The sequence below is a fragment of the Amblyomma americanum genome, chromosome 5, assembly GCF_052857255.1.
Source record: "Amblyomma americanum isolate KBUSLIRL-KWMA chromosome 5, ASM5285725v1, whole genome shotgun sequence".
Taxonomy (NCBI): domain Eukaryota; kingdom Metazoa; phylum Arthropoda; class Arachnida; order Ixodida; family Ixodidae; genus Amblyomma; species Amblyomma americanum.
Genome location: NC_135501.1, coordinates 197881866 through 197894274, shown reverse-complemented (window position 1 = coordinate 197894274; position 12409 = coordinate 197881866). Strand labels below are relative to the sequence as shown.

Below are 12409 nucleotides of genomic sequence, written 5' to 3'. Positions count from 1 at the left end.
CCTGTCTTGCGTTGGCGGCCCATATTTTGTGTAGACTGACGATGCCGATTGCGGTTCCGTCTTTTTCGAAGCGGCCGACGCTACTACCGCTCCGCGAATGGCTGACGGCGGATCATCCTCGCTGCCGGCTGTGGGTCACTCCGTATGGGTAGTGCGCTTAGGGCTTTCGTGTAGGTTTTCTTGGGACGTGTACACTCTAAACAGAAAGGAGTAAAAACGGAGTAAACTGTCCTCTAGGGCTCTCCCACATTACTCTTTTCTGTTTAAAAAGGAGCGCGCTAGAGGGCAGTTTGCTCCGTTTTTACCCCTTTCAGTTTAGAGTGTACAAGTCACGAGAAAACCTATACGAAAACCCTATTAAAGGGGAGTTTAGCACACTTCCTTTTTACTCCTGTTTAAAAAGGAAGTACGCTAGAGGGCAGCTTACTCCGTTTTTACTCCTTTCTGTTTAGAGTGTACAAGTCCCGAGAAAACCTATACGAAAGCCCTATAAAGGGGAGTTTAGCGCACTCCCTTTTTTACTCCTGTTTAAAAGGAAGTGCGCTAGAGGGCAGCTTACTCCGTTTTTACCCCTTTCAGTTTAGAGTGTACAAGTCACGAGAAAACCTATACGAAAACCCTATTAAAGGGGAGTTTAGCGCACTCCCTTTTTACTCCTGTTTAAAAAGGAAGTACGCTAGAGGGCAGCTTACTCCGTTTTTACTCCTTTCTGTTTAGAGTGTACAAGTCCCGAGAAAACCTATACGAAAGCCCTATAAAGGGGAGTTTAGCGCACTCCCTTTTTTACTCCTGTTTAAAAGGAAGTGCGCTAGAGGGCAGCTTACTCCGTTTTTACCCCTTTCAGTTTAGAGTGTACAAGTCACGAGAAAACCTATACGAAAACCCTATTAAAGGGGAGTTTAGCGCACTCCCTTTTTACTCCTGTTTAAAAAGGAAGTACGCTAGAGGGCAGTTTGCTCCGTTTTTACTCCTTTCTGTTTAGAGTGTACAAGTCCCGAGAAAACCTATACGAAAGCCCTATAAAGGGGAGTTTAGCGCACTCCCTTTTTTACTCCTGTTTAAAAGGAAGTGCGCTAGAGGGCAGCTTACTCCGTTTTTACCCCTTTCAGTTTAGAGTGTACAAGTCACGAGAAAACCTATACGAAAGCCCTATAAAGGGGAGTTTAGCGCACTCCCTTTTTTACTCCTGTTTAAAAGGAAGTGCGCTAGAGGGCAGCTTACTCCGTTTTTACCCCTTTCAGTTTAGAGTGTACAAGTCACGAGAAAACCTATACGAAAACCCTATTAAAGGGGAGTTTAGCGCACTCCCTTTTTACTCCTGTTTAAAAAGGAAGTACGCTAGAGGGCAGCTTACTCCGTTTTTACTCCTTTCTGTTTAGAGTGTACAAGTCCCGAGAAAACCTATACGAAAGCCCTATAAAGGGGAGTTTAGCGCACTCCCTTTTTTACTCCTGTTTAAAAGGAAGTGCGCTAGAGGGCAGCTTACTCCGTTTTTACCCCTTTCAGTTTAGAGTGTACAAGTCACGAGAAAACCTATACGAAAACCCTATTAAAGGGGAGTTTAGCGCACTCCCTTTTTACTCCTGTTTAAAAGGAAGTGCGCTAGAGGGCAGCTTACTCCGTTTTTACTCCTTTCTGTTTAGAGTGTACAAGTCCCGAGAAAACCTATACGAAAGCCCTATAAAGGGGAGTTTAGCGCACTCCCTTTTTTACTCCTGTTTAAAAGGAAGTGCGCTAGAGGGCAGCTTACTCCGTTTTTACCCCTTTCAGTTTAGAGTGTACAAGTCACGAGAAAACCTATACGAAAGCCCTATAAAGGGGAGTTTAGCGCACTCCCTTTTTTACTCCTGTTTAAAAGGAAGTGCGCTAGAGGGCAGTTTGCTCCGTTTTTACCCCTTTCAGTTTAGAGTGTACAAGTCACGAGAAAACCTATACGAAAACCCTATTAAAGGGGAGTTTAGCGCACTCCCTTTTTACTCCTGTTTAAAAAGGAAGTACGCTAGAGGGCAGCTTACTCCGTTTTTACTCCTTTCTGTTTAGAGTGTACAAGTCCCGAGAAAACCTATACGAAAGCCCTATAAAGGGGAGTTTAGCGCACTCCCTTTTTTACTCCTGTTTAAAAGGAAGTGCGCTAGAGGGCAGCTTACTCCGTTTTTACCCCTTTCAGTTTAGAGTGTACAAGTCACGAGAAAACCTATACGAAAGCCCTATAAAGGGGAGTTTAGCGCACTCCCTTTTTTACTCCTGTTTAAAAGGAAGTGCGCTAGAGGGCAGCTTACTCCGTTTTTACCCCTTTCAGTTTAGAGTGTACAAGTCACGAGAAAACCTATACGAAAGCCCTATAAAGGGGAGTTTAGCGCACTCCCTTTTTTACTCCTGTTTAAAAGGAAGTGCGCTAGAGGGCAGCTTACTCCGTTTTTACCCCTTTCAGTTTAGAGTGTACAAGTCACGAGAAAACCTATACGAAAACCCTATTAAAGGGGAGTTTAGCGCACTCCCTTTTTACTCCTGTTTAAAAAGGAAGTACGCTAGAGGGCAGCTTACTCCGTTTTTACTCCTTTCTGTTTAGAGTGTACAAGTCCCGAGAAAACCTATACGAAAGCCCTATAAAGGGGAGTTTAGCGCACTCCCTTTTTTACTCCTGTTTAAAAGGAAGTGCGCTAGAGGGCAGCTTACTCCGTTTTTACCCCTTTCAGTTTAGAGTGTACAAGTCACGAGAAAACCTATACGAAAACCCTATTAAAGGGGAGTTTAGCGCACTCCCTTTTTACTCCTGTTTAAAAAGGAAGTACGCTAGAGGGCAGCTTACTCCGTTTTTACTCCTTTCTGTTTAGAGTGTACAAGTCCCGAGAAAACCTATACGAAAGCCCTATAAAGGGGAGTTTAGCGCACTCCCTTTTTTACTCCTGTTTAAAAGGAAGTGCGCTAGAGGGCAGCTTACTCCGTTTTTACTCCTTTCTGTTTAGAGTGTACAAGTCCCGAGAAAACCTATACGAAAGCCCTATAAAGGGGAGTGGCTAGAGGACAGTTTCCTTGCTTTTTACTCCCATATAGGTGCGTTCTTCTTTAAGAGCGTATGCTGTTCCAGAATCGGGTGACAAAGTGAGATGGTGAATAAGCAATTTATAACATTCTTACTTGCGGAACCAGTTTAAGTTGTAGGCCCAAAGAATGCCGGGCAGTGAAGGGTTGCTGGCTATTTCGACCCCTTGGAGTTTCTAATAAAGGGACCCTGAAGGCAACTCCATCCAGGTATTGTTCCCACTAAAAAAAAAAAAATTCTGTGACCCTTTCCGGGCGCGCTAAAGTTTGTCCGACAACAAAAGACCCACCCCACGCATTCGGGCCGGGGGGGGGGGGGGAGGGGTGGAGGGGGTGGGGGAGGGGGTTAATTTAATATAATAATTTTCCCGCCACAATATTCAAACGCGTGACGTCCACACCGAGAAGGACCGGTTGCTGCCGCTTTGAATTGCGGTATGGCATGGCCTCCGGGATTCGCGTTGACCAATTCGGTGATGACGTACGCAGTTTACTTGCGAAATACGCCGGCGATGGCGACACCTGTGCAGTGTATTTTTCTAGCTCGTAGAAGCTCCGTTTACGGTGAGAGTGTTCTAGCAACTAAAACGCAGTATATACTATCACTGTTTATATACTGGCCGACTTCACTTTGTTTAAGCAGGCAAAAGTGAATGAAAGCATATTGCTCCCCCTCTTATCATTTATCTTTTTCTCCGTGGCTTCCTCTTCCGCACATCCGCCGCGGCCGTCACGTCACGGAGCTGCCCTGTTCTTCGTCCGTCTTTCGCCGGCGTCGCGTCTGCCACAGCCTGCAATTACGCGCGCGTTCTTCCCATTCGGATGCCGCGTGCTCGACAGAGAGCAAGAGGCGGCCTTGCGGTAATCGCGGCGCGCGACCTCGCCTCGAGTGCTGTGCACTTTGTCTTCGCGCCAGGAGAGAAAATTATAATTATAATTATATATGTCGAACGCGCACTGCATTCGCCTGTGTGTGTATGCATGCATACTTGTCATGTCTTTAATTTTTTTATTCTTTCTTGCTTTCTTTCATTCTTTCTTTCTTATTTTTATTCAATTATTTTCTTTTACAATGCCCAATGTTAATCAGATTTTTGTTTTTGGAAATGAAAATTAATTGGTTTTTGGGGAAAGGAAATGGCGCAGTATTTGTCTCACATATCGGCCGACACCTGAACCGCGCCGTAAGGGACGAGATAAAGGAGGAAGTTCAAATAAGCATTACGTTGTCGCGTGTGTTTGCTGTTTTAAGATGTAATTATTAGATTTTTGATCCACTCATTTTCTTTCCTACTCTCCAATGTTATTTCACGTTTTGAATTGCTTTTCAACTCATTATTTGATTATTATTGGTGCTATATCTTTTGGTGCTGTGCTTTCTATCCGACTGCTGCTGACTTGTAGTGGTCTCTTGGGCCTCAGTCTAGCTGCTTGAGCAGCTTTTAGCCCAGGAGACAATCCAGCTTCTTTTCTGGAAAAAAAAAAATTATTTGGTTATTTATTTATTTCTGGGTCGTACCGGTACGTCGATGCAAGTGTGTGTCAGTCGCTCACGTCACCGGAACGTGAAGTCACGTACGTTTGTAAGTGGATTACAGTCCGCGGCGCGTTGTATGCATGCTTGAAGCACCGCGATGGCTAAGCTAGGGTGGCTGTAGCCACCCTATCTAAAATGGCATATCGTTTTGCTGATGAACGCGGTGAGTGGCGGTCGACACCTCGTCCGTGGTGGCCGCGTTTCGAAGCTGACCTGGGCCGCCTTCTCATAGAAGAAGAGCAGAAAATGCGCGTGTTTGCGCAGATTTCGGGGCGAGTTAAAAAAAGAAGCCAATGAAAAGAAAAAAAAATGTAATAGACAATCGTGGGAAAAAAGAAAGCCTCTGCCAAGAAGGGAGGGGAGGCTTATCGCTGTTCCTGATGGCCGGGCCGCTTATCGCGCGATAAGGCATGCCATAACGCGATTGGTGTGAAAACAATGGGACGTACTGCGCACGCTTGGAGGAGGACCGCGGAGGAATGCAGATAAAACACGAGTGCTTGCGTTGAGCTAGCAAACGTTTTTCTTGCGGTCATTGTTGCACCCTCAGCCGGTCAAATAGGCGCGGGCGTCATCACCGGTAAAAAAAAGCCAGCCAGCCAGCTCCCAGGCGCAACAACGTCAACTCCCCTTGGCTCAGGTTGTGCAATTGGAACAGTTTTTAATGGCTCTAGTTTTTTTTTTCCTGAATACCTTTCGTTTTTTTACATCTTTTTTTCTGTCAAGATTGCAGAAAAAAGACTTGCTGCTTAATTTTTTCTTCTGCAGTGTTATCCTTAGCACACATAATTAGGGTAGTCATGACCTATTTGTCGATTTCTACCCCCCCCTCCTTAATTTGCATATTATTCGAACATGGATTTGGTTCTTTACAGGTTGAGTGTTGTCGCATTTGGGAAAATTTTCTGTGCATGCCTGTTTAGTGTGTGCGTCCCAATTAAAATCTTGCATGCAGGGCCTTTTTTTGATTGAATGTTCTTAGGTTCACATGTCAGCATCAAGCTGGACTTGAAATGCTTATTAACACAAAACAGCTTTCAGTGTGTTAACTCATCAAACCATTATGCAGAATATGTTTGTATGTGTATATGGTGTGCCGGGTTATGAGGCCCTTGCTTCCGTGAACTAAAACATGAGGAACAAACGAGACCTAGCCTTTATTTGGAGCGTGGATTTCATTATTATCTGTGGAATTTCGCCCAGTGACAGCCGGCCTCAAGGCTGCTCTTGTGGACTTCACATCAGGCTCTGTACAGCGCCTGAAATAGCTGTGGACAGTTGTATTATCAGTACAGGTCACGTAATGTTCAAGCAGCTATGGCAAGTAACTTCAGACTTTAGGATCAGGTACACAATGAGTGCCTTAGTGGCACACTATCTGCTTGAGACCAAGATGCACGTTTGGGCAGCCATAGAGCGTATGGCTGTTTACACAAGATATACGCGTTGAGCCCTTCATCGCTTCTGTTGCAGCTGCTGCAGGTGATGGTTCTGATTGCCTTCTCACTCTGTGTTCAGGTGGTGCTGCAATGCGGAGGTAACCAGGCGCCCGTAGGGGACGTCGACGAGGAGCGGCATCATGTCGCAGCGTGCGGACGCCATGGAGTTTGAGAAGGGCCGCATCCGGGCCCTCCAGGAGGAGCGGCTACACATCCAGAAGAAGACCTTCACCAAGTGGATGAACTCCTTCCTGCAGAAGGTGAGGTCCAGGCCCTCTCTATGACGCTCATGCCCAACTTCTCTCGTGGGCTGTCCTTGGGGACAGAGATGGCAGTTTCGTTAACCTCGGAAGCAAACGGGTTAATCCTCATCACTTACCGTGCTGACAAGAGCGGTGTACAGGAGCAGCTGTGAGTGCTCTTCAGTGCTCATGAGTCAGCTGTGCCATGGACATTGTTGTTTTTATTTACTTTTTACCGCCAACCCTAACGAAGGTCCATTGCTGAGACCTGGGCCAGCAGAAACCACGTTCGGGGTCAGCTGCTGTTCTAAAGACCATGTGTCTGGGTACTGCACATATCTGTGAGCTCTTGCAGCTGCGTCTCTGATGCGTTGAGCGTATGCTTCATTGCTACTGTACCCACAAGATTGGGGACAAAACTTCATCGCAGTTAGTTTGGTTTAGTGGTTTACGCTGTTTTCTGACAGAAGTGAATATAATGAGACCATTAACTCTTGCATTAAGTTTAGATGTTCCTTTACCTATTCAGGCAGCATCAATATGCACAGTTGGTGGCTGGCACTGCTTTGTTAGAGATCAGGGTACTCTGGAAGTTGGGCATTTAACATGTTTCATTGGAAAGATATCAAAAGCCCTTGCTGCGCACAGTTTCCGTCTCTCACAAACAAGAAGTTAGTGAGGAGAAGAAAATTAAGAAAACTAACAACACCAGCAATTGAACACTGTGGTGGATTTCTGTGAAAGTGTACTTGCTACCCTCATTTGCACAGTTATCTTTTGCCTACTTGCAGGAGAGAGTTCTTGCCCATCATTAAAGGTGTCAACTAATGACTTAATCATCCTGTGGAAGCAGTGCAGTGGCAGTGTAAATTACCTCCCATTTAGCTGCTGCAAACACCTCAGACATATTCCTGTGGTCAGAATCTTTACCCTTCCTGACATTCAAGCTTTCGCTGTCTTGTCTGTCCTGCAGTCAACCCACCATATTGAGCACTACAGGGGGATAGAAAAAATTTAGAGATGCCACTGTAGACTCTCTTAAGCATTGGGCGCCATCAGCCATGCTGAAAAAAAAAATAGCTGGGATGCTAATTAGGCAGCAAAGCTTGTGAGGATGTGAAAATACCAATGCACGGTGGGTAATGAGGGCTTGCATTGACCACCTCAGATCTTCGAACATTGATAGTATTCTGGGGCATGCTGTGAACTGCTAAAGCATCCCAGAAGCTTCAGGCAGCCTAACGTCACAGGTCAAGTTCAAGTTTTCATGGCTTAAATGGGAGTACATGCGCAGGGTCTCATGCCTGTTAATTTTCATGGAGGTGTTCATGCAGGCTGTGCAGCATAAAAAAAAAAGAATAGCCAAACTCTTTGTATAAATAATTTTTCTAGCTGCAAGTTGCATTTCTCTGGCACTTGGCTTTCTCTTTTTTTTGCCCATTCTCAACAGTTCTATCTCTAGTAACTATCCTTGTTTAGATGAGCTCTCTTTTTGAGGAAAGCGTAGTTCTCCATGTTCAGTAAGGGTATACAAAGAGCACTGATTGCTGTCATTTACATTATGCTGTAATTTTGCATCATGTGAGTGTTACTTCAAGTGTCACACATTTCCTTTGCTTTCCTGCAACAATGAGCAGCAGCCAGATGATAAAGAGCTGACCTTTTGCCTCTCGGCGATTGTTGCAAAGGGGGTCACTTTACTACCCCCAAGATAAGCACGTGGAAGAGAATGGCATATGCACTGAAGATTGACACCTGGCACCAGTTGCTGCCTTTCTTGTTCGGTTATTTGCTGCACGTGCCTTTTTCGTGTGCAAAGGGTGCTGGTAAATTGTGTTGCTAGGGTATGTGCAGTAGACTGTATCGGCTAGCTTTTCCTAGCATGCCTTTAGTTACAGAGTGTTGTTAGTTTGTTGCCTTTGTAAGCCCCAGTAAAAAAATCGGCATTTGAGGATTGATAGCTGGGAGAGTTGGCGACTTGACAGCGTAGTTTTGGGGAACATTGCAAAACAGATGAAGCACAAAAGAGAGAAAAACAATACAGTCCTCACTCATTTCTGGAACATGAGGCTCTTTTTTGTGATTTAACTCCAACAGCATTTGTGTGTGTGTGTTATCTCCTTTGTGCTTTGTCTGCGTTGCACTTTTCCCAAAAAGCTGTGCAGAAAAATCAATGACTTGAGACATGCATCATTTGTAAAAAAAAAAAATGGTGGTGTTTCTGATTGCATTTGTTATCTGACGTCAACTGTAAAACTGTAGTAAAACAAAGGAAGAATAAAAATACTTAGCTTGCCATGGAAGATACCTCAGTGTTAAATGTGGCCATATTTTTAATTTAAATTTTGTTGCTTTGAGTTACTTCCCACTCATTTTGCCTTTGCTATGTCTTAGCTGGAGTCATAGTTTTGTTTGTGAGCTGCTTGCACAATGTCTACAGTAGCACACGTTTAAGGCTGTAGTCAGGCTGAATGTTTTGACAAGAAGGACTCGGTTTTATTTTTGGGGGTGGGTGGGAGGTGGGTGAATTTTGTTTGAGATGAAAGGCAGTTCTAGGTTAGGTGCATGTTTTCGATGTTGTCTATTAATTTTGGTGGGGCATTCTCTGAAAAGTAGTCATCTGAAAATTCTACATGCTCATTTTTTCTCATGTCTTACAATGCACTTTATAGTTGGCAGTCATGTAAGTTTTGGTTCTCGAGGCAGGAATCTCAACCATGGGCGTATTTATATCGGGCTACTGCTACCATTTACCACATGTGGAAGAATGCATCCGATGCCCTGAATTGAGATTCATTATATTAATAAATTCTAAATGAGCAAAGTTATCTCAGAGTTTATGAATGCGCGAGTCATTACAGCATGTCATGAACAAGTTGGCTACTGCTTGAGTTATTTATAGATACTGAATAATGTAGCATGTGTTTAATAGTGGGATGTAATGCATTTTTTAATATGAAAAGCTCAAATACACACGTGAATAGCTTTAAACAACACTGTCAATGCTGTGGATTGCATTGATTGCATTGGTGGTAGCACTGTGTCACGTTTTGCAACCAGTACTACTGCAGCTTCTGCAAGACATGTGCAAGTGTAGTTTACCTAAATGTGAACCATCAGACATTGCATGGACTGAACAAAAAATGCTAAGTGAGAGGTTTAAGGGCATGCTCCCATTTCTGTGGTCTTGCTGTTTTCGTTTTATGACGTTTTTCACATAGCACTTATTGACCTTGGACGCTTTTCATGTGCTGAGGCCTTTACCTCGGTTACAAATGCACCTCACAGCCACAGCACTTCAGATGAGCACACATACATGCCTGGCGCCTGTAAATTCCGGCACTGTTGGACACCTCTTTCATGACACATATTTGGATGTGGAATCTTTACAGCCATTTTCTTATCACCTTTTTCTCTGTGCCTCTGTCATTCCTGTTGCTCTTCTAATCCCCATTATCTAACTGAGACTGCAGGTGTTTATTGCCCCTCTGTCGCTTCCTGTCCAATTCACATTTTTACAGCCGCTGTAGGCTGTGATAATTCCTGGTGGTAACGCGCACAGGTTGCAGCAGTGTCCAAACACACTTCCTTGATTTGCATTTTTCTGGCCATTTTGAAACAGTTACACTCTGTGATGTGTCAAGGGCTATGCCTGAGTGATAAGTGTTATACTTTGGTGCTCGAAGTGTACCTGGATTAAATTATGGAGCTAAAAGGCATGCCCGCTGACTTCTGTGAAATAATTGTACTGTTAGTTAAACTGCGTCATGAACAGTCTCTCAAATTTCACTTGTAGTATGTTACAACTGATGCTAAAACCAAGAGCAATTACTGCTGGATAAAACTGCACAAATTTGCTTGATGGCATAAAAGTGGAATTGCATGGAGAAGTTAATGTCAGTAGTGGGGTTTTTTAGCAAAGGTAATTTGTTATTTTGCTGCGGAAGGTTATGTACCTTAATAAATGTGAATTTGTATGAGCAAGACAGCTTAATAACTATAACAGTAGTCATGTGGCTATGCATATTGTAATAATATGGTTAAAGGAGTTTAGTTGTTTAGGAAGAAGCAGTGTTATATAATCGTTTTTTTTTCTTGCAAAATGCATGATAGTACTTGTCTAGAAGTGTAAAGAACACATAGAACAGTGGATGTCCACAATTGATTATTGTTTTTTTTTGTTAGGATAGTAATTTTTACGGTGTTTAAAACGTTTCACTTAGATACACTAAAATAATAGAAACAAGAAAACTGTTTTCTCTCTTCTACAACTACTACTGTTCTTTTCGTCTTAGTATAAGAAACGAAAAGTTGTATTTCACTGAGATTTTACTAAAATGCGCTTCGTTTTTGTTTTGTAATTTCAGGCCCGGATGGAAGTGGATGATCTGTTTGTTGACCTGGCGGACGGCAAGAAACTGCTCAAACTGCTAGAGATCATCTCAGGGGAAAAGTTGGGCAAGCCAAACAATGGCAAGATGCGTGTCCACAAGATCGAGAATGTCAACAAGAGCCTGGCATTCTTGCACACTAAGGTATATCATCTCTGCAGATCTTTTTGCAATCTTCTGTCCGCTTATATAATATTGATTAGCCCATAAGTGACAGCTTTTTCTGCTGTGACATGACCTTGAAAATCGAAATATAGCACCTAGGGCCTAGTAGCATCTGTAGTGCCTTTTCTTTAGCTTGTATATAATGGACTGTCATAAAGTATTGAGTCAGCACTTTTCACAAGGGTATTTTTTCCAACTGTGTGCTTTCTGTTCACAGTGTTATCACAATGCTGTCATACCAATTAGCCCGCCATTTCGTTGCATGGCTAATTAACTGTTTCAAAGTTTTTTCTGTGTTGTCATTTATGTGCACACGGGGGTCAATGATAAGAACTCCAAGTTTTAAAGACAACATGGGAGATGTAGTAAACCTTATGCAGAATATACCAAGAACTGGCTTCTAAAATGTATCTCGCCTCTAAGATTTCTGAGGCCTCGATCTCGTTTGGAACCACATAGAAGCTGTGGCTTGGAAAGGAAGATATCGCCTTGGATTACTCTTCAAATATGAGCACCTGCATGTTACAAATAGCGCCTAGGCCAAACTTAGTGGTGAGGGAATACATTTCAAAAACAAGGGTGGTTTACCTTATAGTTTGCCATAATAAATGTATTCATTGCATGGGCTGCGTTTTGTCAACTGAGGATGCTTCTCTAGCTTGTCACATTGTTGTCATCTTCCCTGTCATAATCATGTCAAATATGTGATGAATTATCACCTAGCTACTCAGTACCCAAGAGAGTTGTATTTTTGATACTGGAGATATGAGGGGCCCATGATTATTACCAGGAGCATTTTCACTTATGTCATGTAACATGCAGCATTGCGGATCTTTGGAGCTGTCGTGTTTCACATGCACGCAATACTTGCTTGTTGACAAGTAATGAAATGTTGTCGAGTGTTTCTGTTTGGCATGTGACCTGTCTCCAAGCAACACTGGAAACTTTTTCTTCTTTGGATCTATTTTCAGGTTCGCTTGGAAAGCATAGGAGCTGAAGACATTGTGGATGGGAACCCACGACTCATTCTTGGCCTCATATGGACAATCATCTTGAGGTTCCAAATCCAGGACATCGAAATCGACGTTGTGAGTTCCCGTTTGTTGATTTATGTTTTTTCTTGTGCGCTCAAAGAAAGCCTGTGGGCTAACTCACTCTTCCTTTTTCTAGCCTTTTTTTTTCTTTCCGCATGTAAAAAAAGAAATGGTCTGTTTTTCTGCATTTCTGCAGGACGAAGACAACGAAAGCAGCGAAAAGAAATCTGCGAAGGATGCCTTGTTGCTGTGGTGCCAAAGAAAGACATCAGGGTTTGTTTCATATATTCAATACATTAAGTACAATGTACAAATGATGACTGGTTTTGTTTTCTAAAAGAAACAGGGGTTGTGACTGTCATTGTCACAACAGTGTGTATCATTGGTGTGAGATTACTTCTGGCACCAGTAGCTTCAGATTCATTCATGTGAAGACTGAGTATATGTTACCTGACACTTAATAACAGTTGACATTATGAATTGCTGTAGTGCAGCAGGGTACTATGGTCTGGTGAGTACAGAGAGAATGTTTGGGACGGCTCTGTTGAACAAAACTGTA

General features: G+C 43.3%; 1 protein-coding gene across 1 annotated transcript in view; it reads left to right on the top strand.

Moving 5' to 3' along the window:
* Positions 1-12409, top strand: part of kst (spectrin beta chain, non-erythrocytic 5 kst) — a 214894-nt gene that overhangs the window by 122615 nt on the left and 79870 nt on the right. The window contains exons 2-5 of the mRNA XM_077666319.1: positions 6098-6278; positions 10628-10795; positions 11788-11904; positions 12047-12123. Coding sequence (XP_077522445.1) covers positions 6159-6278; positions 10628-10795; positions 11788-11904; positions 12047-12123 — 482 coding nt within the window. The 5' untranslated portion in view covers positions 6098-6158. The remainder of the gene's footprint in view (positions 1-6097; positions 6279-10627; positions 10796-11787; positions 11905-12046; positions 12124-12409) is intronic.